This window comes from Crocuta crocuta, unplaced genomic scaffold, assembly GCF_008692635.1.
Source record: "Crocuta crocuta isolate KB4526 unplaced genomic scaffold, BGI_CrCroc_1.0 scaffold110, whole genome shotgun sequence".
In the NCBI taxonomy this organism is placed as follows: domain Eukaryota; kingdom Metazoa; phylum Chordata; class Mammalia; order Carnivora; family Hyaenidae; genus Crocuta; species Crocuta crocuta.
This window is the reverse complement of record NW_027527386.1, coordinates 687365-714260: the sequence shown is the minus strand read 5'-3', so window position 1 is coordinate 714260 and position 26896 is coordinate 687365. Positions and strand designations below refer to the sequence as shown.

The following is a 26896-nucleotide window of genomic DNA, read 5'->3' as shown; positions in this document are numbered from 1 at the left end:
CTGGGAGGGGGGGCTGGAAGGAAGGAAGGAGAAGGGACCCACTCTCCGAGCCCACCAGAAGTAGCACCTCACAGGCAAGGCTCGAGCCCTTGTCACACAGCTGGCAGACCCGAGGGCCAGGAGACTGACCCCGAAGACGAAAGACCAGCAGACAGAGCTGGCAGTCAGGTGACATNGGAGGGGGGGCTGGAAGGAAGGAAGGAGAAGGGACCCACTCTCCGAGCCCACCAGAAGTAGCACCTCACAGGCAAGGCTCGAGCCCTTGTCACACAGCTGGCAGACCCGAGGGCCAGGAGACTGACCCCGAAGACGAAAGACCAGCAGACAGAGCTGGCAGTCAGGTGACCTGCTTCTGCATTGCTCTTTCATACATATTTCCTGAGCTTCCGAAAACCTATGCCTGCAGACCCCCAGGGCCCAGTCCTGGAACAGTCCAGGGCAAGGGCAGCCCAGGGGTGGGGCTCCCCGGCCTTTCCCGTTGTCTAGGTCCTTCCCCGCCAGCCCCGCCCCCGGGTAAGCTACCGGTGAACATTCACGGCAGGGGCAGCAGCGTTGAGATGTGGGGTGTGTGGATGCTCAGGCAGGGACGAGCCCCCGCGAGTCAGTCCCACGGAGGCGACGGCCGCGAACCCCTCAGATTCAATCCCAGACCTGGCACCTCACTGGCCCCAGCTGGGCAGGGGCGGCCTTCGCACAGAAAACTCCCCTCCTTGTGCACCACGCACGCACCTTGACTGTGGTTCTGAGATGGCTCGAAATCGGAGTCGGAGCTGGAGTCGGAGCTGGAGCTGGAGTTGGACGGGCTCGACTGGGCAGACTTCACCCACGACCACGGAGGCGGGCAGGACAGCAGGAGGGGGACAAGGGGGCTCTTTCAGTCCAGAGGGAACAGGCGGGCGATGAATGCCTCTTGGGAGCACCGGCCCGGGTCTCAGCCCAGACCCCCACTCCAGAGCTCACCGAGGCGCCTGACCCCAGCACCCCCCCTCGCCCCCACCTAAGGCACACACGAGCTCGGGGTCCCTGGATGGCCCAGCTCCCGGCTCCCCCTCACCCCAGGACACTGGTTGGCATTCAAAATGTAATGCAGGACCTTTCTTTCCCCATGGAGGGACTTGAAATTTCTAGCAGTTCGAGAAGAAGCTTCAGAGCACATGTCCAGTTTCCCCACCCGCCTGGGCAGGGGGACAAGGAACTAGACAAGCTGTCGATGTAGGGCAGGGGGCGCTCAGCTGTTTGTGAGCCCTGTCTTCCTCTGGTGACACCAAGCACCAGCTGGTGTGGGCGGTGGTGGTGCCGCCACAGGGCACAGCTGAAGGGTGCGGACAGAAAAGGTGGGTGCAGAGATCCCCCTTCTCAGCCTGCCCGTTCCCTCCCAGCCCATCCCAAGGCTGAGGGATGATCAAAAGCTGTCTTCTTGCTGTGTGCTATCATCCACCGAGCACCCGAGGTCATGACGAGCATGTGTGCACATGATGAACAGGTGAGGACATGGTGGCCCGTCACGCGCAGAGCCAGGCATCACACCCCCTCCTCTTTCCTTTTTGCAGCCAGCCACCCCAAACTCAGCCACCAGGGGGCAGTAAAAGCCAAAAGAGGACACTAGACCACAAACAGGACGGGAGGTGGGGGTGGTTAAGATGCCTGGGGGTTGCACCTCTCTTGGTGGACAGGGACCTGGACAGGGACAGTTCGCTTCAGACGCATGCTCATGGCAGGGGCCTCTGGCCTTGCCACACAGAGTAGTGAGCCAGCACAGGAGCGTCTGTTCCCAGGCCCTTGCTTTCTGCCAGCAAGCTACTCCAAAGGGGCAGCATGGTAAGCGCGGGCCAGGGACACAGGCCTCAGAGCGTGCAAGAGCAGAGTCCGGAGCTCAGAAGGTCTGCCTTGGCCCCGGGCGCCCCCAGTGCATGGGGGTGCTGCCTGAGACCCAGCAAGCCTGACCTCGGGACGGGCTATTCAGGACCCTCTGAAGGAAATGAGAGCTTCTGCACCTGGGATCCAGCACCTCTCTTGTCAAGAGGGGGGAGGGGGCTAGGCCAGGCAGAGACGCCCAGCAGCATCTGCTCAGGCCTGGCAGTTGCCTCGGGAAAGAGGAGCCCAGAAGAGCCCCTGACCTGCTGGGGCAGACGACAGCCCCTCTAGACGGTGTGTGGACCAGGGGCAGACACTTGAGTTATTCTGGCTCGGAGCATGGGATTCAGACCCTGGCTTTCTCACCAGCATCCCCGGTTTTAACACTCAGTCTCCCAATCTGTAAAAGAGCAAGTCGGCCGGCCTCTGATAAGTGTGTATGGGTGTGTGTGTATACCAGATGCTTGCACATGGAGATGGAGGCCAACTGTGCCAACTGACCTCCGGGGCACAGGACTCAGGCGGGACTGGGCTGGGGACATGAGCAGCAGGGGCTGTGGGCGGGCACAGAACAGCGGGGCCCAGTGCTAGACCGGGGTGGCAGCAGCGCCTGGTGAGGAGATAGGTCAGCAGACTCTGGACACGGGGACCCCCCAAGAGGCCAGCCTGGCCCTGTGTCAGAACAGGCAAGCACTGGTGTCCCTGCCAAGCAGTCGGACGTGCTTCTCAGAAGGACCTGTCCTCCCTCCCACGCTAGCCCCAGGGGTGGGGGGTGGGGGAAAGGGAGCCCAGAAATGGTTTCAGCCAAGACAGCCTAGAGCAGGTGTGGGTCACTGTGAGCGCTGCAAAGTGTCCTGGTGCTCAGGCCACACGGAGTGTCCAGAGGGAGGACAGAGGGCCTCCTGGGCCGTGACTGGATGGGAGTCACTGGCCCAGGAACCCCATGGACCAAAGACACCACAGACAAGCCACTGGAGGCGCTGAGGAGCTCAGCCCAGGGACTCAGACAAGGAGCTGCCCAGCCACCTCTGAGGGCTATGGGGACAGGCGACGCCGAGTCCACATGCTGGTCAGAGCTTTCTGGTGGTGGTGCGCCATGTGGCCTCCAGGGTCAATGGCCTGAGACAGTCATCAGAGGCCCAGGAGGCCCGTGTCTGGAAGGCTATATCGTCTCCACCACAGACATCTGTGCCTCACTGAGACCCCAGGGCTGCCAAAGTCAGCCGGGCACTGTCTGGCATCCTGTTGGTGGCCTGGGTCTCACACCTGCATGGACCTCAAGTGGTTAAGGCTTGTCACTGAGAAGTCTCTAAGGACACAGCGCAGCCCACGCTGAGCGGAAGCCCCCTGTGGAGGAAGCCTCCCGCACGGCCTCCTGGGTGCTCAGAAGACCACAGGAGGACGGCAGTGGGGACACCGGGAGCAGGACACAAGTGCTACCTCTTCCCGGTGCAGGTCCGCCAGCCCTGGGCTCAGAAGGGCCTCGCTGAAAGTGCCCGGGGCAGAAAAGAGGGAAGGGCACCTGCCTGGGAGACGGAAGTCAGAACAAAGTGCTGTCCAGGGCCCAGAGAGCCTCAAGCAGCCACGTGGGCTATGACATGGCCCTGGGCAGCTGGGGGGTGCCAGGAACTGGAGACCTCAAAGATGACAGTGCCTCCTGGGCGTGACAAGTGCTGGGCACAGGGCATTGCTGGCCCTGTGTGTGTCCCTAAGCTGATGGGGGACCCACGGTTACCCATGGGCCAAATCGTCACCCTCAGCCAGCACCGTCACCTCCACGGTGGGCCCCTGGAAGCCACACGCTCAAGACACCGGTGCTGCTGACACCATCCACCCGTGACTTTGTCTCTGGGAGCCACTGTCAAAGTCTCTGTGGAGCTCTGAGCAGCCACGCTGGAAGGCACGCCTTCTGGCCCCAAGAGTGAACGGGGATTCAGAAACACAAAAGGGCACTGTGGGCTGGGGCTGGTGACACGGGCGGGGGTTACTCAGTCCCCCGTCCATCCGGGCACCTGTTCTCTGACCCCTCGAGCCAAACAGGGTGACACACGATCAGCCACTGAGACCCTGGTCCGTGCAGGGGGCTGCCCAAAGAAGAGAGCTGTGAACCCAAGGACAAACCTATCATGCTCTATCAGAAGTGTCCTCCACTAAGCCCTGTCTCCAGAGTTTCCTGACAGAAGGAGAAACTGAGGCTTAGCGAGGTGTGAAGGTTAGCCCAAAGCTACAAAGAGCAACTGGGGGGTCCCGGATCCCAGTCTCCTCAGCTAACCTTTGGGCCAACAAGGCTCAGAACAGCTCAGAGCCAGGAGAGGAAGGACAAGGTGCAGGGCGGGGGGACAGGGTAAGGAGCCACCTCACCTCTGTCTTGAAGGAAGCCTCATCCTCTGAGTTGGACTCCTCCACCTCCGGGGGTTTTTTGATCTCCCTGGGCTCACTCTCGGCCTTGACCTTCTCCCCTTTGGCGCTGCCCTTGTCCTTGGCTGGCTTTTTGTCCGAGAAGGAGGAAGACGAGGTGCGGGGCGAGGTGCTGGGGGCGCTCCTGGACCCCTTGGAGCTACTCTTCTTCTGCTTTTTGGCGCTGGGCTTGGGTGAGTCGGCGGCAGCCGGCCGCTTGCTGGAGGACTTGGACGGAGGTGGGGGCGGGGGACCGCCCTTGGGGGACGCGCTCTCCAGTTTGGTCTCCTTCAGGGCCATCTTGGGTTCCTTGAAAGCGGCCTTGGCCGGTGGGGCCTTCTCCTCCTTGGGCGGCCGGCCCTCGCCCAGCTTCCGCGGGGCGTCCTTGGCACTCCGGGCCTGCTCGCGCTCCGGCTCCTTGGAGGGGGCCTTGCCCTCGGAGTCCTTCCGTGGCCGCTCCCGGTGCTCCTTGGCCGCCTTATGGGTCTTGCAGGCCTTGCTGCTGTCCCTGCTGGCGTCCTGAAATGCCGGGGCAGGACGGGGAGAGACACGGTCAAATGGCATCTCAGGGTCGCCCTGCTCCGCCTCCCCCGACCCCTACAAAGTATAATCCACCTGATTCAGACTCAGCTAGAGAAAATCTTCCATAAAGCGAAAAAGTAAGGCAGCAGGTGAGAGTTTTAAATGGAGCTGTCCCTTTAAACTACTAGGAAGTGTCAGCAGGTCCCGGGCGACTGCAGGCTAAGATTCCCCTCTGAATTGAACTGACATTCCCTGAGGGATTCAAGAAGAGCACACGGTGAGTCAGACACGAGACAGGCAAGCCACATCTACCCACTCCCGCTCCGACGACTCGCCGCTCCCCGCCGGCCCGGGGGAGCAGAGGCTGCGTGCGGCGCGGGGGTGCGGGAGCTGAGGGGGTACCAGCAGGCCGGACCCCCCTACCCTGGTCCCAGTGCACGCCCAGCACAAATGTTCCTTAGTCCCCACGATCAGCATTTATTGAGTGCCTGCTGGCTTCCCAGGCACTGTGCAGAAACAGCTCCTTAGACCTCTTGCGATCAGAGTCCCCTAGGCACCATTTCTAAAACATGTACGATTCTTGGGTCTCCACCTTGGAAATTTGGAGGCTTGAAGGTGGAGCCCAGACTCTGGTGCTGATCAGGCAGGTCATGGAGCTCCCACTGGAGATGGAGGCCGAGAGGGCCTGGCCCAGGCTGCCGGGAAGGCCGGGCTAGGGGATTCCAACCCTGCGTGCCTGCACTTCCTCCAAATAAGGGCAGGACCACCTACCTCACTGGGCGATGGTGAAGGGCCCTCGGGCAGCGAGCGCCCGACCAAGGGGGGACTGCAGCCACTGTCACCCACCCCTGTGTGGCCGGCATGCTGGGCAGGGGGGAGCCCCATCGGGTGCCTCACTTGGACCTCCTTCCTATCGACACCCCATCATCACCCCGCACGCCCAGGTGCACTGGACAGGGGCCTTCTGTGCTCAGCAGCTGAGGGTCTGGCCCCACTCGGCAGGCCAGGTACACAGCCCAGAGGCTCTCCAGACAAAGCTCACCAGGAGGCCGACAGAGTCAGACTGGAGGGTGACCCATGCCCCAAAGGTAGGGGCTCCTCTGAGGCAGCTCACCCCAAGTGCCGAGGGGACAGGCAGGAGCGTTGTCAGGAAGGGTGGGCAAACCAGGAAAATGCCCAGCAGCAAGGCCCCTTCTGCCCTCAGGGCCCAGCATGGAACCCCCCCAGCAAAGAGACACGGCGACAGACGGCGCAGCCCTCAACACCTCTGATCCACTCCGGTCACTGTCTTCTTGTAAATCCATAACCCACGTCAGTGCCAAAAGTTCGGGGACAGCCCCACGTGACGGAGGCTCCCTGCTGCCTCCCTGGAGAAACACTGCCTGGGTGCTCTGGCCCCAGCTCTCAGATCACCAGGGCAAGGGGGAGGGATGCTCACACCCGAGCCCCCAGCAGACAGTCTAAGGGGACAGCCCTCCAGGGACTCGCCTGCAGAATGGGGCTCCACTCCCCAGCAAGCTGCCCTCCTGAGGCCAGAAGCGAATTCCACACGTAATTCCAGCCTCTTCTCGCAGCGTCCATGTGCCCACTTGGGTCGCAGGAATCGGTCCGAGCTCCATGAGGCACACTGGCCAATGCCTCCAATGCAGTTGCCACCACGTCCCCCGCCCCCTGAGCCCCAGGGTCAAGCGAACTTCCACCGCCGCCCAGGGCCTGTGCAACAAGCAGAAGCCTTCAGAGCGGCAGCTATTCACCAGGTCTGCCCGGGGCTGCCAGACCACGAGCCCTCTGATATCACACACTGACTTGAGCATAAGGGAGACATTCCCAAGGGTAAGGACTCCTCACAGTCATAATCTCATAGCTGTTAATGACCCGAAAGCGACTAACAACCAAGTTTTAGAGAAAGATCCACCAAGCCCAGTGGCTGACACCAGACAGAGAAGCAGGTGCCCCTAGAGCTCTTATATGTGTGTCCAGGAAGAGGGGCCAGAAGGAACGACCACTACCAGGGTAGGGGCCTCCGATTCCCGACCCTCTGGGGACAGAACCATCAGGGACTGATCTACCGAGGGCTGTGGCAGCCACACTCTCCACCAGCCCCCAGACCGGTCAAGGCCCTGTAAGGACCCAGCCCTCCCCTCCTGGCTCCTCTGCCTGGCCCCTGTGGCCTGGCCAATCAGACCTTCTGGCTCCAGGCTGCCAGAGAACCCATCTGGGTGCCCAAAGGAAGGTTCTCAGCTGGAGGAAGCAGCTGGCACACAGGCGGTGCCGTCCAAGGAGCGCCGAGAGGGACTGGCGGCTTGGAAGTGGAAGGGTCTCTTCAAGGACCATCAGCAGAGAAGAACTTGCCATTGCAGAGAAACCTACGCAGGCACCTCCTAAGTCACGCTGCCTGGGGGGCTGGAGAAAGAGCCTGGGGCAGGGAGGGGGACAGACCCTGCCCGCGCAAGCCTCCCGGACCTGGCACATGCACTCTTCTGGCTCGGGGGCTCCCAGGAATCCCAAAGACACTGGTGAGAGATGGCGTGAGCAGCCAGAGATGTAGCCCTGCTGGCCACTGGGGTGTCCTCACCACCCAGAAGGCGTTTCTTTGAGAGGTTCTGGGTGGCTTGCAGGTGACACGTACAGAAGAAATATCAACTTCTACTCTTCCTGTTCTGCAGAAAGTCCCGAAAAACTGTCGATGGCTGAGATAGAAGCCACCAAGATCTCTAGGAAGCATTTTCCTTCTGTTTACCCTCCACACAGATCAGAGAAGGACAGGCCCAGGAGGCTGGCACAGGGAAGACCCCCGCAGACACTGCGTACCTGGACTCTGACCACACACTGGAGAGCTTAAGTCAGACAAATCCGGGGATGTCAGACACCCACTGACCTTGCAGAAAGTGCCAGAAAGACCCTGCCTGGGCGATGTGGCTCTCCTCCAGTGTCGCTGAAGAGTAAAGCCAGAAGACAGCCTGAGACTTCAACCTGTCCCACCTGGGTGCCCCAGGTCCACAACACCCAACAGGTGAGTGAAGCAAGACACAAGCGAAGATGAGAAGTGGATAAACGTGTGGGGTCAGAGGCTGGAAGATAAGCAGCCGCCCTGAGAACCAGATGAACTTGGCCTCCGGGACACGGGTGTGGGGGCGGCTGCGAGGAACAGGACACACGCTCATGAGTTCGTATGGACATCGGGACCCCATCGGAAGAGCTCCAGTGACCAGTCCTGAACGGTTCAGAGAGAGGTCGCAGGCAGGCAGAGTGCCACCCGCCCAATGGGACTGAGACAAGATGACAAAAATGTTTCTTCCTGGGAAAAGTGAGCCTTCTCGCCACATCGTCCCACTGGGCCTTTCCGCCAAATAGCCTTCTATGCTGAGCTGTTCCCAAAGAAAGAAGCCAAGCCTGGAACAGCCCGGGCTGGGGGTGGGGGGCACCCAGCCCTGGCAGATGGGGCGTCCCCGGCGCTCAGGAGGCCCGGGAGTTGGGCAGTCGAGGCCGTAGTGGAAATACTGTCCGTGGCTCCCAGCTATGTGAGAGTCTCTGGGTTCTGTCTGAGGGGTCCTAAGGCCCACTGACACAGCGGGAGCAGTGGGGATGGGGCGGGCTCTCTGGCCTTGAAAGGAAGAGGGTGAAGAACCTGTGATTACTTGGCTGACCATGCAATCCGGCAGGGGCCAGCCCTCCCAAGTGGCAGGGAGCTGCCAGGTGGAGCCAAGAGCTCTAAGAGGAAGATGCCAAGGGAGCAAGTCTGGGAACGGAAGGCCCAGCTCTGCAGAGGGGGCGCCCTGAGCCCAGGCCCTCCACTGGGCCCCAGTGCTCCCGTGTGACTGGGCCTTCCGCCTCACTAACCTTGGAGCCGTGGGATGGTTTGGTCTTCTTGGGGTCAGAGAAGGCAGAGAGTGGAATTGTGGGTAACATGGGGTAGTCGGGGCTGGGCCTGGACACCGTTTCTGCTCCTTCGGGCATTACCATCACCTAGTGATAAAGAAGAGACAGATGTTATCAGTGAGCAAGGAGGCAAGAGGAAGCGGGCCTGCAGGAGTCCAGCCAGAGGCGGGGGGAGCTGCCCTCTGGGAGAAGGGCAAGGGGGCATCGAGCATCCCTCGTCCAAAAGAATCAAAGGCGTTTCCTCCACGAGAGGCTGGGTGCTGAGTGCTCAGAGCAAAGCGGGCTCGAGGTGGAGAGTGAAGAGAAGCTGGGGTCCCAGGATGGCTGGGCCCAGGTGCGGCCGTGTGGCCTCTGGGAGGAGAGCCCTGAGCGCTGTGGACAGGAGGGCCAGGCCAGGAAGACCCACGGAGTGTGCCGAGAAGCACGAGAAGGCAGCCGTGGCCCAAGCTGACGTGCACGCTGCAGTTTAGAAGGACCAGAAGCACTGTTTGGAAAGGCAAGAGGCCAGTCAGACACCCACAATGGGCAGCCGCACGGCGGAGCGAGCAACTTCTGATGGGCGTGCACACGGGGGACTTCATAGGGTCCCGAATTTCTGGGGTGGAGGGGGACGAGCCCTCCTCCACAGTCAAGCAGGTCACGGGTGACTGAGCCGGCAGCATGGGAGGCAGAGGCAGGAGAGACCCGCGTGTGGGTGGGTGCAGCTCTCTGCGAAAGCCCCACGAGTGCCCCGCTCGGTTAGGCAACTGCGAGGAGGAAGGGCCTGGAGTCCGGCCAGGAGGCGCTCCCGGGAAACACCTGCCGGGTCCAGCGAGGCTCCCGGGCTCCTGCCGCACCTGCTGAAGGAGAGAAGCTTGGGGGCAAGTTGTCTACACACTGACCCTGCAAGTTCACACTACTAGCAGCTGGACACTCAGAGGCAGCCTTCCGGAGAGCAACGAGGCAAAGGAATGCAGCACACGTTAAAAGTAATAGTAATAAAAGGAAGAAAGGGGGGAAAGCATTCGGCTCAGTAGAACAAGCACCATTAATAACCTTGAACGCCTGGGATTCCCTGATGAGCCAAACCCTGTCAGGGGACACCGGGATGAGCCCCTCCCAAGACCCCCCCGACTGCGAAGCAGCCAAGCCAGAGGCCAAGTTGCTCCTCAGAGCCTGTCCGACCCCAACACAATGACCCGTGGCACCCAGGGCCCGGCTGTAAGCCCGGGTCTCGGGCTCGCAGGGATGCGCGTGACAGAGAAAGGCGACAGACACCCTGACCCAGAAGCACACACGGGTCGAGGTTCCTTCGCTCTCTTTTCCTTTCTCTTTTGTGTTCAGGTCTCTTCTCTCCCTTCAAGTTCATGTCCTAGCCTGACACAGCTCCCATCCTTCTCCTCTGTAACAGCACTTTGAAAAAAGGCAAAGTGAAGTAGCGGTTCTACTTTCTCCTCCACTGAGGGGCTTCACAAGAACCCGGCACACCCGATGGAGATACAGACCCTCGGCCGCAGAAGGAGCTTCTGTTCTGTGCAGCTCAGCTGCCGATGGGGCACCGGACAAGACACAGTGCCGAGGGGACAGGCAGCCACCTCCCCGAGGCTGGCCTCCGACCGTCTGGTCACCGCTGAGGAGGGGCCTGGCACTCAGGCGAGTTCCAGGTGATGGCCGGCAGAGGGGCAGCACAGAGGGCAGGTCCCATCAACCCATAGATCGGGTCGTGACTCCAGTTCTTCCAGCACCGACATCAACATGGGCGGGTCCACGGTCATCTGCCGCAAGATGGCAAATGCCGGCTCCCGTGGGGACGCTCAACTCCAGAAAGGCACACGAGGCCCCCAAATCACGTGTTGGCAGCTACTATCCCATAAAGGTCTCAGGCTGCTCCGAAGACCGAAGAGCACTGCCTTGCTGGGCCCAGGGTGAGTCCCAGAGGCCCACAGCCCCCAAGGGAGAGAAAGTTCCTGACCAACCCACCAGCTCTCTGGGCAGCCCTCGCCAGGGTGACGAGCGCCTGGCAGGGACCACCGTGCCACGGCACACGGGCCTCGCTCTCCCTCCTCCTTCCAGGACCAGCCTTTCTTCCCAAAGGGCTAGCCGGACCTGCACTCCCAACCTCTCCCTCTCGCCGCTGCCTCCACCCTCCAGTTTTATATGTTTTGATGATGCACACTGAGCCTTCATCTCTTCTTAGCAAAGAAAACCTCCCTATGCAAGGGGCAGAAGGGATGGTCCCTTGGTCCTGGAGCTCTGGAAAGCCCATAGAAGGTGAACTGCGTGTCTGTCTCCCAGAGAAATGTTGTTTGTGGGACCTCTGGGTGACAAATGCTTGGGAAGACATTTGGCAGCAAATAGAAGGTGGACAAACACAGCTGGGGAACTCCCCGGCAAGTTCAGGACGAATGTCTCTGCAAACCACTTCCAAGGCCTCCCCGTCTGTTCCCAACAGCCAGCACATGCTAGATTATAATCACAGACTCATGTTTTAGTAGGAACCTGATAGAACTTAATCAAATTTTCTGCACTGAATAAATGGTTGCCTTTTTTTGAAAAATAAAGTTTACAGAAAACCCAAATGAATAAATGACAGAGGACAGCTCCAGAGGCCCAAAGCAGCAGCTCAGCCCAAACCCCATGTGCGCTGGGCAGCTGGGCCTGCCCTACCACGTGCATTCGCATGTGTGCGTGCCCTGACCCGAATCCTCCTGGCTGGCACCCAGGCAAGTGCTCAGTGATTCTGGGTCACTAAAGTGTGGCTCTGGGGTCCCATGTCGCTGGCCTGGCCCTCCTTCAGCCACATGGAACACACAGGCCAGCCTATAGCCAAGCACCCCTCCTCCGGGCCCGCACTGCGCTCCCGGTGCTTGGCCCCCAAACGCACACTCACTAAGAGGCCTGGGCTTGGAGAGCTGCCACTTGTATGGCTTCACGAGGACGGAAGTGCCAGGCAGTGCACATCACCAGGGAACCCCACAGGGAGCCACTGCCGTTTCCCAGATGACGCAGCCCCGGCACTGCCTTGCCAATGGGGTTAAAAGCTGGCTCCCACACCTCGCCACGCTGACAGACTGGCCTCACGCCCACTCCTCCCACCCCTCCTTCCTATGAAGGAAGATGCTAATTAACCACAGTCAACCAGGAAACGATGGGGATCCCTAGCGACCAGTCACTCACAGCTGACAACGCCCCAGCACAGACTCAGGGCACCTGGGGGCCTACAGTGCAGCCTGGAGCCACGGGCGCAAGCCGCCCCTCTGAGTCTCGGGCACCCAGCCAACACCGGACAGACGTGCCTGGGAGACCCTGCGGCACCAAGGCTGCTCGACATAAGGAGCCATGCAGGAGCCATGACCCAGCAGCCGGCGTGTCCCGGCGTCCATCTGAGCAGGGGCGCACTCACCCCGCCAGCCATCAGGAGCTTGTACCGGAACTCGATGGTGGGATTATTGAAGGTGAGCTTCTCACAGCGCAGGTGGTTCACAGGCGGGTTGCCCTCCAGGTTCAGGAACAGGTCATAGGTGAAGCAAACCTTCCTGGGCTCCTCCTTAAACAAAGAAAACAAGGAAGTCCATCTCAGAAGGGCGGGCAGGAGGCTGTAGGGACAACCCCGAGACACGGTCCCCACCACCAGCCCCTGCCTTTCTTTCTCCTTTGCTAGGCCTCCATCTCTCTCCATCAGTCCCTTATCTGCTTCCCTCTCGTGTGCCTTCTCATCCATTCCGTTATCCGAAAGAAGTGAACTTCCTATTTGCACTGGGCCCAGCAAAGCAGCCTCCGCAACAGAAGCCCAGATCAAGAATGACGTTCTCAGATGGTCAGTGGAAACATTCCTCCTGACGGTACGCACAGCCTGGTGCACACCCTCCCCTGCAACCCTCATGGCCCCTGTCAATCAATGGAGAGGCTGACGCTTGAAGACACGGCCGCTGAGTGGGAGTGCTGAGATCTGACCCCAGACTCTGAGGCCCATGATTCTAGAGCCTCCCCCTACAACTCTTTCTCTGAAGGGAAATGTCTCCAAAGGCATCCAAATGGCCAACAAGCACACTCAAAGATGCTCAACATCACAATGACTAGAGAAACGCAAATCAAAGTCAGGTAAGCAACGTATTCCCCCTAACATATATCCCCCCTAACACATGGCCAAAAGAAATGAAAACATACACTCACGCAAACACTTGTACATCTATGTCCACAGAACAGCATTACTCGCGACAGTCAAAAGTGGAAGCAACCCAAGTGTCCAACAGATGAAGGGATACACATGGTGAGGTCCCGCCACACAATGCGCATCACAGCCGCCAGCAGGAGCGAGCTGCCCACCCCCGCCGCCCCTCGGACGGACCCTGAACACACGGTGCTCAGGGAGGGAACCAGACACGAGAGGCCACACATGTGTGAGTCCACATGCGTGACATGTCCAGAACAGGCTCCTCCACAGACAGGAAGGGGGTCGTGGGAGTGGGGGCTGGGGGAGTGGTGGGGGAGGACTACTCATGGGGACACAGTTGCTTTCAGAGGAGACGGAATGTTCTAGAATTAGAGAACTGTGGTGGCTGCACAACACTGTGAATATCATAAAACTGCTGAATTTGTATGCTTTCAATGGGAATTTTCTGGTACATGAATTATACGCGATTGCTTTCAAAGCTCTCCAGCGGGAGAGAAGCCCATGGGTGCAGGTTGCTGGTGAGGGGCTCTCGGCAGCTGGGAGCAGACCCAGGACCCAGCAGTCAGGGCTGCGGAGGAAGGGGACTCCATGCACATGCCCTCCTCCTTCATGAGGTGGTTTATGTGAGCCATGCAAGTCCTGCTGGGCTTTTTGAGCTCCGATGAATGGACGATGCCTGGAAGCGGGAACCTGACTGGCCCTGGGCCTGCTTCTGATTAAAGGGGACACGAGTGGGGTCCTGCAGTGGCATGTGGAGGACTCTGTGCCCACATTCAGGCCACAAAGGGAGAAGGTACACCTGTCAAGTGGAAGAGTTGCAGACTCTGCCTTTCAGCAGCCTTGAGCCTGGTGCGGAGGAGACAAGCAAACAGGCCTTCCCATGCCAGTGCCAACCAGTGAGGGGACACTGGCCTCGCCCCTCCCTCCAGCAGCTCTTGGGGTCAGCGAGAGTGGTTTGCACCCCGGCTGGCTCCATCTAAAGCAGACCTGGCAAGCATTCTCCTGGCCCGAGGTGGACACATGACCTGGTCTGAGTGATGATGAGGTGGCAGAGATCGGCCTAGGGAGCACCTTCCTTCCCAGAAATACGAGAGGAGAGGCTCAGCACCTCTTTTTTCCTGGCCTAGCTGGGAGCTCAGCAACCCTGGAAGAGCGGGGAGGAAAGCCACGAGGATCTCTGTCCCACGGCCACCGGCCAGCTGCTTTCTGGCATCTTGATGAAGAGAAAGAGCCCCCATATTAAGCCTCTGTTACACCCCTGAATGTGGCTAACCCCCCCACCCCAGCCTGCACTGTTTTGTGCCCAACTGCATGGAAGCACTTGTTACAGTGGGTATGTCTCCCCACCAACCTGGGAACCCCTTGGAGGCGGGGGCTCTGGGGACCCTGGTCCTGCGCTCAGAGCTGGCCTAGGGAAGACATTCCATTTTTGTCCAAAGACTGAAACATCAGGATGGACAAGAGTGGGCTGTAACCCAACAGTGCGGGTGGGAGGGGCCAGGAATACCCTGGAGGCTGCACCAGGCATGGAGAGTGGTTATGAGTTGATCAGGTAAAGAAGGGGGTGAGGAGGAGCCGCACAGGCCACAGCGTCCTTTCCGGAGTCCTGAGAGTCCATGTGGCCGCAGCTGGGAGGGGAGGGGGGACTGTGGTGGCAGCAGGTGACCCAGAGAGATGGACCTTGGCCACATCCTAGGAGCAGAGATGTCTAAAGGGGCTTTGGAGCTCAGAACAAACAAGCCCAGGGGCGCCTGGGTGTCTCAGTTGATTAAGTGTCTGGCTCTTGGTTTTGGCTCAGGTCATGATCTCCTGGCTTTGTGGGTTCGAGCCCCACATCAGGCTCTGAGATGGCAGCATGGAGCCTGCTTGGGATTCTCTCTCTCCCTCTCTCTGCCCCTCTCCCCCTCATGCTGTCTCTCTCAAAATAAATACATAAACTTAGGGAAAAAAAAAACAAACAAAGAAAGAAAGAATAAGCCCAGGTCCGCATCTCAGGAAGCCAACACCCTCTGGCCTGCAGGACACACCACTGGGGGCAAGGCTTGCACCTTGCAGATAAAGGGAGCCAAAATTACAAAAACAAAGAAAACAAAAACCCCATCTCGGTGTTTGTCCTGTCTTTCCACGAGGTGAGCAGGGAGGACACGAGAGGCAGACAGCGTGGGTACTCAGCCAGTGTGGGCAGAAGGAACGAGAGCGCCACTGCTCCGTAACTCCTAGCGGGTCAGTGACCAGGGCGCCGTCCATCAACTGCGGCCAGTGTCACACAGGCCACAGGTGAGACTGGCGCATCACTTGCCAGGAGGACTTCACCTCCAGATGCAAGTCCGAGTGGACCTGGGAAGAGGCATCAGAGGATGGTGCTAAATAGCACACACCATGGGCACAGAAGCTACCAACTCTGCAGGGCGAATGACCCGGTGACAAGTCACCTGCACAGAAGAGCAACGGGAGAGGGAGGCTCTTCCCATCTTCACTCCTTACAAATGTGTGAGCCACGACACGCTGGTCTTGTCTACATCCTGGTTCAACCAGAAAAACGAACTTTTAACAAAATCCCTGGGGTATCAAGGACCGGTAACACGTGGCTGTGACGCTACAGCTGCAGTGTTTTATTGGAAAGCAGTCCTCAACGTTTAGAGAAACATTCTGCAACCGCGACACATGAAATTACAACATGTGGGGTGCGCTCCAAAATGACACAAGCAGGAAAGTGGCGGGTCAGAGGTGGACCCCACTCGGCTGTCCATGGTAACTCCCAGGGGATGGCCTCGGGGGGGCTCGTTACAGCACTGGACCTACTTCTGATGTTTCACTGTTTCCTGAAATTTCTGTAAGTGGACAGCGTGCTACGAAGGAACGCAATTGGTGGAGGAACTTGGCTAAGGGAACGTGTCAGGGAGGGGAGGGTGGCCTGGGGTCCCCGGATTGCCAGCAGGTGGTGGGCATCCCTCAAACCACCCCGTGGGCATGCTCACCCCTCATTGGCTGCATGGCCTTGGCCACTGGGAGTATCTGATGAGACCGTGCAGCTGGCTGCCTCAGTGAGCAGGGAAGCTGTTGCTTTTACCAGAAGGAGATCTAGGCTGCAAGAAGCCACCTGGGACACCCCACAGACAGACAGAAACTGAAGCCACAGGACTCCCCAGCAGGAAATGGGAGCTCCCAGGGACACAGAAAGGCTGCCCTATATACTGCACGTACGGAGTGGAGAGAAGAGGCAGGCCGGGTGCCGAGCTGGGGTACCCAGCATTTATCACGAACAGGCACTTTTTCTAAGCACTTAGCATGTATGACTGTGTCACAGCCCGAAGCACAGGTGCTCTCACTGGCTCCATTTCACAGATGAAGAAACTGAAATGCAGGCAGATTATCTGCTTGGTGCCACACCGCTGGAATCACTCTGGGTGGGCGGTACTATCTGGAAGCCGTGGCCCTTGGAAGAAAGTGGGAGGAATGCTTTACGACTCCCCAGACCTGGGCACACAGCATCTGGGCTGGGCAGGGGCCCTCTCCCAAGTGCCCAGAGTGTGTCCTGCTCTATCGACCTGGGATCGGCCACTGGCAGCTGATGTGTACGTCACAGCACGCTGACAACAGCTGATCAGAGCTCCCTCTGGTAAGGCCTCAGCCCTGCACAGCTTAGGAGCTTCCAAAAGGATGATGCCCCCTCCCCGGGAAACTAGCCTCCTTCTCAGTAACGTCTCCAAGAGCCTGCAGCATGTTCAGTGAGGAGCAGCCAAGTTCAAGGTGTACTGGGCCCAGGAGTAACATCCCTGTCCTTGCAGCCAGACCCTACGTGTGCAGGGTCTCTCTCGGCCAAGGCAGCTGACACCAGCCCCAAACGTTCTCAGTCCAGGCCACGGGCGGCCACCCACTGCCCAGGATGCTGGCTGCAGGCCAGCGTCTCCCTCCAGACTCAGCAAACTAAGAAGCAGAAGAACTGGCCAAACTGGTGCCAGCACCCAGGGCTGATGTCGTGTGGACTGGACCCAGTTTTCGGGCAGTCCAGGCCACAGAAGCCCTAGGGGCAAACGGCCCACAGCCCTGGGGCCAGCTGCCCACACCTGTGGTTTCTGCTGCTGCCTCTCCAGCACCTTGGAGCCCCCCCCAGAGCTGCCTCCAGGGCCCCACCCCCTTCTGCGGCTGGCAGGGCTGGCCCTGGAGGATCCCCGGCTTACTGTCCAACGCTGCATGTGACCAGGAGCCGGTCCCCACTCTTCCGGAGTTCCAGAACTCACTAGCTAAGGAGGACCTCGGGGCTATGTCCTTGCCATCTTGGCCCTGCCCACACTTCCTTCTAGGGGCCTGTCTGCCACTTCCCTGTGAGAACCTGCATCTGATCATGGCCCTACATCTAACTGCCAGTTTACAGAGCTGCAGTCAGCAACATCCCCACGGGGCAAACCATACGGCTTCTCAGAATGCTCTGCCAGGGAGAGAAAGAGAGACAAGATTTAAATAAGCTTAAGAAATGCAGCCACCAATAGCAATGCAACGACCTTGTCTGAATCCTGATTTGAACAAATTATTAGAATACATACATGGGATCACAGGAAGGCTCTGACGCTGGATCCCTAAGAAGAATTATTAATTTATTAATTTCCAGACATGATGATACTACACTTAGGTACTTTTACAAGAGCCTTATCTTCTATACACACAGACTGAAATATATACAAATTAAAAGACAGGATGTCTTGCCTTTGCTTCAAAATATTCCCGCACCAGAGACGAAGTGGACACTGCACTCAAAGAAGTGCTGGCGTGGGGTGGTGGGTGCAGCGGCCTGCTCTGCTACTCTCTCTACTTCTACACATACCTTAAGTTTTCCATACTAAAAGACTTTTTTAAAACATTTATTTATTTTTGAGAGAGACAGCATGAATGTGGAAGGGGCAGAGAGAGAGGGAGACACAGAATCTGAAACAGGCTCCAGGCTCTGAACCCACAAACTGTGAGATCATGACCTGAGCCAAAGTCAGCCGCCCCACAGACTGAGCCCCCTGGGCACCCCTGGACTAAAAGACTTTGAGGACACAGACTTGGCTCCACCCAGCCCTGCTTACCGCGCTGCCCCTGAGTATCTGCTGACCACCTACTATGAATGGACTCGATCCAGGTACTGGGGACAAGGGTACAGACAGGGCCCCTCAGGGAGCCCAGAGAAGGCCGACAAAACCCCTCCACCCCTGGGGTCCTCCTCGGCCACCGGTGAGTGCTCTGCTCTCTGTGTCATGAGGCCACCAGCGCGGCTCAGCGAGCCCTCCCTGGGGCGAGGCAGGGCACCACGGCTTCACCCAGCACCTCTGTCATCTGCACAAGCTCCGGGGTGAGCCTCTGCTCAGGAAACTGAGGTTTAGTGGCCTTTGATCATTTGCCAAGGCCATATGGAACTAACAAAGGTCAGGCACTAACAAAGAGTGCATGCACCACTGCCTCTAGGATCTTCCCGTGGACACAGCTCCGCCACCTTCGGCCCTCAGTTCCCCCCGTGAGCCCGCAGGGACTGCTGTCAGGGTGACAGGAGATGCTGCCCCCACCTGGGAAGGACGGCCAGGGAGGCGCCGCGGAGAGCGTATGTTGGAAAGCAAACACCAGCAGACCCGGAACTCCACTTGCAGGATTCCAGGTGCTCAAGGAGGGTCACTGAGGCATTCCTGAAGTGAGAGGCCTAGCGATGCCTGGCGTCCCTCAACAGGAAAAGTCGGGGACATTATAGCCGCTCTAAGCCAAGGGCTACGCCATGCAGCTGTCGTAAAGAACGAGGCGGAGTTGCGGGTGCTGATGTGGGAGGTCCACAGAGATCTTCCCTCCCTCTCTCTCTCTCCCCCCATCTCCCCCCATACACACACAGAAAAAACTGTTTTTGGAAGGACAACACTAACTGCTTACGTTGGTGACCTTAAGGGCACAGGCTGGAGAGAGGACTCCAATTCCCAGCAGCCCACACACATCCCCCTGCAGTGAGATGCAGAAAAATGACTTTAAAAGGCTTAAGGAAAACAGGGCTACATGGGCTAAAAACTGTGGGCTTCGAGGCCCAAGACCTTCTGCATGCCAAAGCAGCTCAGCCACTGACTTCCTATGTGACCCTGGACCAGCCACTCCAGCTCTCTGAGCACCGATGAGAGGAGGAAGGAGCACCACAGGTCTCGGGGTGCACAAGGGAAGGAGGGAGAAGAGACTGTGGCTCCAGCCAGGCCAGCACGCCACCCACCCTCCACCAATCTGCTCAGCCACGACAAACACAGGACACCCTGTGTCACAGCCAGAGCCGAGACTCAAGGAGCCCACAGCTTGGCCCGGCGCGAGCACAGGGCTGTGCTGACATCGACATTATGTCCTGTCCCACCTCACTCATCTCAGTTATGTGATTCTCATCTTTATAGCAAACACATTATCAGTCAGGAGAGATTCTGGGGAAAGCTGACCCCAGGCCGACTCTTCCATCCCCTTCTCAAGGAGTCCAGGAGAAGGCACTGGGGAGGGAGCCAAAGAGGAGGGTCGACCCCACTCTGGGGTCCCACACGGAGGAACAGAAGGATGCTGTGGGGAACGACACACCAAGCCGCACAGCTGGCATTCGTGTGTCTTGTCACAGCGCGGCCGCCCCCTGACCTTTCCCCGGGTCACCCAGCACAAGGTCCCTTCTGTGCTGGCTTTTCAGCGAGCCCCCAGTGAGGGTCAGCCCCCTCGGTTGCACCAACCAGCCAACCTTCATCCCCATGTGCCCGCCTCCTGAGCTCTGGGGAGCCCCCGAAAGCCCACCTGAGTGCGGCCAAGGGGCCAAGACGGTGGCAACTCTAGAAGGGGCAGGGAGAATGGGGGTTCCCCACCCAGTCACTCAAGACATGCTTTCACCCACCAGTGTCAATTTAAATGGCAGGCAGGTGGGAAAAGCCCGGCTCGGCCCCACGGGAGTGGGTGCTCGCAGGCCAGGGCCCCTTCCACCTCCGAGACAGGGACAGGCGGGAGAGCAAGGGATTCACTGGGATGACCCGCCAGCTTGTCACCAACCCCACCACACGGCCGACATAGCTGTCCCCCAATGCCGCTCAGCTGGGATGCATCCAGGAAGATGCCTCCGAGGGCTTACACAGAAGCTGGCAGGCGCTGTTTTAACTTACTTTAAAACAAAACAAACCCTTCCAAATAAAACCACACAAGCTCCCTAATAAAATGTACCAAAATGCCCTTCCTGTGACCTCAGATGATAGCACTGGAGTAAAGCCAGGAAGGGTTAGTGAAGCCTAGGACTCACTGTCCAATAATAGCCTGTTTGGGGGGAGGAGGGAGAGACGCAGGGCAGGGAGGATGCCTGATATTAGCAGTCAGTAACCAAAACGAACCAGTTCACACCTTACGACTTCTGAAAATTGGGCTATCTCTTAAAGTCAGCACGCACAGCTGCTGTTTCTTTCCCTCCTCCCGGAGTGTTAGTGTGCTGATGGCACATCTCGCCACAAAACAGTGGAGCTGCAAGTTCAAAACCAAAATGTGTCCAGCCCACTGTTCACTCCCTAACACCCACAGTGCGCAGCAGGCGGCGGGGCCCCTTGTGGGTGGGGCTTGAGAAATGAAAAGAGCAGGGGCTCTGGGTGTAGAAGAACTTGTTCGCATTTCACAACTGAATTCTCTTCTCTCCTCTTGGTTTTGCCAATAGGAACCAGCTTGAATTTGAAAAGGAAGAAAACAGATCTAAGAGGATTCCCAAGGAAAATGAAATCACATCAAACGATGCTTAAATCTAGAACAGCTACCGAGTCCAGCTGCCGGCCTAGCTAATGACTCAAAACCAAACCAAAACAACTCCATGCCAAGGTCAATCTGCCACGGACACGTGCAGGTAAACTGCAGGGCCACCGGGTGGCGCAGCGGAAGGAACCCGGAGAGCTGGTCCTAGCCCAGAGAGGAAGGGGCCTGAGGGAAGGGCACAGGCCACATGTTCAGGGAGGGGCAGCAGCCCCCAAGTCCCTCCCCAACGCCCGCTCATCATGCCCCAGACGGAGCCCTGGAGCCTCCCTCCCGTGCGGACACTACGGGCGTCTGCCCTCTGCCCCCCCACTGCATGTGGGACGAAGACAAGTGCTTCTTGTTTGGCAGCCACTGAACTACTTCCAGGAAAGGATGCACCAGATCTGCTTTGTTGCTGGGAATTCTGGAGCCTTGTCAGGAGGCACTGGGAGGACTGACGCTTCCCTGAGGGCCTGACGGCACGCCCACTCCCCACATACAGGCGGGAGGTCTTTTTGCAAGCGAGTGACACCCCCTGCGCCCAGCTGGCACACTCCAGTGGCTCCCCAGTGTGCTTGGCTTGAGCTGGCCCTGCCTCCCTTCTGAACCCCGGTGCCCCTGACGCTCCACCTCCACAGCGCCGCCACACTCAGCCTGGAAGGGGGTCTCCCGTCCTTTCCACCCCCCGGACTCATACCCACTCACAAGCCTCAGAGTAAGTCTGGCTTCCTAAGCGAAGCCTTTCCCTGCACACCCCCAGCTCTTGCTGAGTCTGCCAGAATGCCCTCGCAGTATGAAGTTAAAGAGACTTGTGTCCAGAGCATGTGAAGAACCCTTAAAACTCAACAGAAAGCAAACTAACCCGATTTTTTAAATTTTTTTATTTTTTATTTTAAATATTTTTATTTATTTCTAGGAGAGAGAGAGCGTGAGCAGGGTAGGGTCGGAGAGAGAGGGAGACACAGACTCTGAAACAGGCTCCAGGCTCTGAGCTGGCAGTTAGCACAGAGCCCGACGCGGGGCTCGAACCCACGAACCGCGAGATGATGACCTAAGTGAAAGCCGGACGCTTAACCGACTAAGCCACCCAGGCGCCCCTAACCTGATTTTTTTTAAAAAGTCCGTCTAAAGCTCAAAACCCTTCACCATAGTTAATATATGAACTACAAACACATGAAGAGATGCCCAGTGTTATCAGCCAGCAGGTTAATGCAAATCAAAACCTAATGAGTTACTAGTTTACATTCACTGGGACGGCGAGAACCAAAACAACAGAAAGTGTTGGTGTGGATGGGGAGAAACTGAATGCCACTCATCGCTGGTGGGAATGTGAAACGGTGCGGTCGCTGTGGAAAAGGTGCTGCGGGTCCTCAAAAATCTTAAACAGAGGGGCGCCTGGGTGGCTTGGTCAGTTGGGCATCTGACTCTTGATTTTGGCTCAAGTCATGATCCCAGGGTCGTGGGATCAGGCCCTGCGTCAGGCTCTGCGCTAACAGTGCAGAGCCTGCTTGGGATTCTCCCCGCCCCCCCCACCATGCCTCTCTCTCTGCCCCTCCCCTGTTCTTCCTCTATTGTGCTCTCTCTCTCTATCTCGAAATAAATAAACTTCAAACAACATATTAAAAATAGTTAAACAGAATTACCTTATAATCCAGCAATTTTCATTCCTATGTATATGCCCCAAAGAAGGGCAAACATTTATCCACGCAAAAACTCATACACAAAATTGCTAGCAGTGAAAACAAAAATACAAAACCTAGCCCATCCATACAATGGAGTCTGTCCAGCCATAAAAGGGAGTGAGGTGCTGACATGTGCTGCAGTGGGGATGAGCTCTGAGAACATGTCGGACAAAAGATGCCAGGCAGAAGAGGCCACAGAGTGCACGATTCCACTTCCACGAAAGGTGCAGAATAGGCAAATCTACAGATAGAAAGATTAATGTCTGCCAGGGACTGGAGGGAGGCAGGGTGAGGAGTGACTGCTAACGGGGACAGAGTTTCTTTTTGGGTGATGGAATGTTCTGGAATCAGTGGTGATGGTTGCCTAACTCCAAAAACACTAAATACCAATGCCATGTACACTTTAAATGGGTGAACTGTATGGTATGTAAATTATAAATTCATAAAACTATTTTTTAAAAACAGAGAGAGGACTGCATAATCCGTGGGAAAAGCAAGCAGAGAGAAGTACCCGTGGCTGAGCACAGGTGAGGGCGCCGCTGGAGCCCTGGACACGCCTGCTCCATGCCACCAGCCATCCATGTGAGCCGTGACCTTGGCCCCCGTGCACCAGAAACTTACGTTCACACAAAAACCCATACGTAAACGTTCAAGGGGTGCTCACTATCACCCAGACCTGAAAACACAGAGACAGCCTTCACCCGGCAAACAGATAAGCGACCCGCAGGGCACCCACAAGGTAAGAAGGAATGAGCTACTCATTCAGGCAACAACACAGGTGAATCTCAAGTGCATTCTGCAAAGTGACGGAGCCCAGACACCAAGGGCAACATGCAGGACGCTTCTGTTTGTACGGCAATCTGGAAAAGGCAAAACTCCAGGGATGTGAAACAGATGAGTGGTCACAAGAGACAGCGGGGGCAGGGGGCTGACTTCAAAGGGGCAGCGTGGGGGTACGTGGGGAAGGACGGCTCTGTTCCACACTGTTCCAGTTGAGGATGACTGCATGTCAAGACCCAGCATGAATTTCACTGAAAACAAACTGAAACAATAAGAATAACCAGCCGGGCAGGGGGCCCAAGATGGAATGTAGGCTGTGACCAACGAGGCTCACCGTATTCCAAATGCACAACAGAACCTCACCGACAGTGACATGGGGGAGCAGCAGTGCTTGAGCCATGCACTGGAAGGCCAAAGACCGGAAGAATTACACACGGACACTGTACTCGAGCTGTAAACATACTTCTCCCATGAGTTCTGGTTAGCAATTTGGAAACTACTTTCCCAGTCTACTGGAGTCCAACAAAAAGCAAATATATGGTAGATAATGAGGGCCAGGTTTCTCCCTCCAGACCAAGTTAAAATTAGCAACGGAGGAATGCTAGGAAAAACCTGTGGGCGCAGGACTGGAGGGGCGGCACTGGTCCGAGCTGATGTGTGCTGTGACACACAAAGACTGACACAGAGCTGAATGCAGGCGGGGTGGGAAGCACAGGTGACCCTTGAACAACACAGCAGTTGGGGTGCTGAACTCCCCCTACCCCCACCTGAAAGTGAGAAAGTGCCCTCAAACCACGGGAACATCGTGAAAGGGCACATGGGCCCACCTAAGGGAGGTCCCATTGGCCCTAAGAATAGTTTGAATAAAAGTGGGACTCGATTACAATCCAAAGGAAAAAAAACCCAAATATCCATGAACCCACACTGAAATAAATAAATGAGTGAATAAATCTATAAATGGGGGAGAAGGGACAACTCTTCCTTACAGAAAAATCCAATTAATAAATGTAGAAATAAAAGAAACAGAAATCCCCATAGAACACCCCTGATGACCCGCACCCCGCGTCGGGCTCTGTGCTGACAGCTGGCTCAGAGCCTGGAGCCTGTCTTTGGATTCTGTGTCTCCCTCTCTCTCCGACCCTCCCCTGATCACGCTGTCTCTTTCTCTCAAAAATAAATAAAACATTAAAAAATTAAAGAATAAAGAACACCCCTGATGGATGCTAAACTTGAAAAAGTGGATGACACTTGGAAAAGAAACAGGTGACCTGCACAGCTGCAAAGTGTCTCCCCTGAACAGTTATTATAATGTTACTACAGAGGTCCGAACCATGCCCGCCAGGGCAGGAGCTTAATTTCTCTCTGCTTGAGTGGCCTGGACTTGACTTGCTTCTAATAAGCAGCAGACTATGCAACCCCACCTAGTCATGAGGAGACACCAAACAAACCCAAGCTGAGGGGTGTTCTGCAAAATGCTCGGCTAGCATATTTTTATTTTTTGTTTAGTTTTATTTTCCTAATAGAATTTCATTATTTTTTAAACATCAAGGTCATAAAAGACAAGCAAAAGCAGAGAATCCGTCACAGAACAAAGGAGGCAAAAGAGACATGATGCTAAATGCAGTGTAGGATCCTGAAGTAGGTTCTGGAACAGAAAAAGAACACTAGAAAATGGGGAGATCCAAATAAAGTCTGTTAATAAGAGTCTGTAAATCCAAGTTAATGTTGTGTGCTGCGGCCATGGAAACCGTTAGAATGAGGGGAGCTGGTGTGAGGTACGTGGGAACTCTGTACCATCTCTGCAACTCTTCTCTCTGTGTTGCTAGAACTATTTCAAAATTAAAAGTTATAAAAAAAAAAGAACTCTTGACCATAAGGTAGTCCATGCTCAGCTGTTAGTGAAAGATCTTCATGTACATTTGGAGCAGCCTGACTTTGTGAATCTGCTTCTTTCTTTATGAATTTTATGTAATCTAACTACATATCAAGTCTTTCTGAATAGGGGTGCTTGCGTGGCTCAGTGGGGTGAGTGTTTGACTCCTGATGTCGGCTCAGGCCCTGACCTCACAGTTCGTGGGACTGAGCCCCGGGTCGGACTCTGCACTGACAGCACGGAGCCTGGTTGGGATTTTCTCTCTCCCTCTTTCTCTGCCCCTTCCCTGCTCGTGCACATGCACACACTCTCTCTCTTAAGATAAGTAAATAAAGTATTTCTGATAAAATTTAGTGTCCAAATTGAGATGATTCAATAACTGTAATACACACACCAAATTTTAAAGACTTAGTATGAAAAAAGAATACAAAATATCTCAGAGATTTAAGAATACTGATTACATGTTTGGGGTGACTGGGTGGCTCAGTCAGGTGACTGTCAGCCTTTGGCTTGGATTATGATCTCACAGCTCATGAGTTCGAGATCCATGTCAGGCTCGCTGCTGTCAGCACAGAGCCCACTTCAGATCTCTCTGTCCCCTCCCCGTTTGCACACTCTCTCTCAACAATAAACAAATCTTAAAAATAAAAACAAGAATACTGATCACATGTAGAGATGACAATGTTATAGATAAGTGGGCTAAGTTACATCACTAAAATTAATTCTACCTGTTTCTCTTCTGACCTTTTTTAATGTGGCTACTGAAAACAATTCAACTACATGGGTGGCTTAAATATTTTACTGGACAGCCAAAGGACAAGACATAATTCACTCACTGAGACAAGAAAGGCCTCAAATGTGTCTGGCCACTTCTAGAACAACATGCAGATACAAAGGGAGCATGTCAGCAAAACTCCACTCCCTTGATTTCTGGGACACTTAGGAAGCAATCTCCCTGTCTGAACAAGGCTCCCTGTCCTGGGGCAGCACAAGCTCGCTCTCCTGGGCCACAACCAAAGCTCTAGTTGACCTTTCAAAGGCATAAATCAACCACAGCTCCCAATGGCTTCTGGACCAACACGTGATCAGAGGGCAACTATCTGGATCCTCCTCCATCACTTAAGCTCCCAACTCAGGGAATTCATGTCATCCATTCCTTCTGCCCAATAATGTGCTTTAACTGTTGGCATTTAAAAACAGGGACCTATCCAGAATTCACACAAAATTCTTACAACTCAACAACAAAAAGACAAACTACCCAATTAAAAAAATGGGCAAAAGACTTGAATAGATGTTTCTTCAAAGAAGATAGGCAAGTGGCCAATGAGCACATGAAAAGACGCTTGGCATCACTGGTCACCTGGGAAATGCAGCTCAAAGCAACAGGACAGCACTTCACACCCTCTAGGATGGCTATGATTGAAAAGATAAAAAAAAGGAATGAAGTGGCAGCAAAGATGCAGCGAAAACTGGGACCCTCACACACTGCTGGTGGGAATGTAAAAACTATTCAGCAACAGAAAACAGTTTGGTGTGGTCCCTTAAAGAGTTAAACATTGAGCAGTGCCTGGCTGGCTCAGTTGGAGGAGCATGCAACACTGGTTCTCGGGGTTCTGTGTTTGAGCCCCATGTAGGGCGTGGAGATTACTTTTAAAAAAGGAGAGAGGGGCGCGCTTGGGTGGCTCAGTCGGTTAAGTGTCCGACTTCAGCTCAGGTCATGATCTCACAGTCTGTGGGTTCGAGCCCCGTGCCGGGCTCTGTACTGACAGCTCAGAGCCTGGAGCCTACTTCAGATTCTGTGTCTCCCTCTCTCTCTGCCCCTTCCCCGCTCACTCTCTGTCTCTCAAAATAAAACAAAGACATAAAAGGGGTGCCTGGGTGGCTTAGTCGGTTAGGCGTCCGACCTTCGCTTAGGTCATGATCTCACGGTTCGTGGGTTTGAGCCCCGCGTCGGGCTCTGTGCTGACTGCCAGCTCAGAGCCTGGAGCCTGTTTCAGTCTGTGACTCCCTCTCTCTCTG

At 56.2% G+C, this 26896-nt stretch overlaps 1 protein-coding gene across 1 annotated transcript in view; it reads right to left on the bottom strand.

Annotated features, from left to right (window-relative positions):
• MLLT1 (MLLT1 super elongation complex subunit) overlaps positions 1 to 26896 on the bottom strand; it is a 66208-nt gene that overhangs the window by 6860 nt on the left and 32452 nt on the right. Inside the window, exons 4-7 of the mRNA XM_077750747.1 lie at positions 12035 to 12178; positions 8614 to 8739; positions 4216 to 4770; positions 730 to 817 (exon numbers count right to left, since the gene is read on the bottom strand). Of these exons, the coding sequence (XP_077606873.1) occupies positions 730 to 817; positions 4216 to 4770; positions 8614 to 8739; positions 12035 to 12178 (913 nt within the window). The remainder of the gene's footprint in view (positions 1 to 729; positions 818 to 4215; positions 4771 to 8613; positions 8740 to 12034; positions 12179 to 26896) is intronic.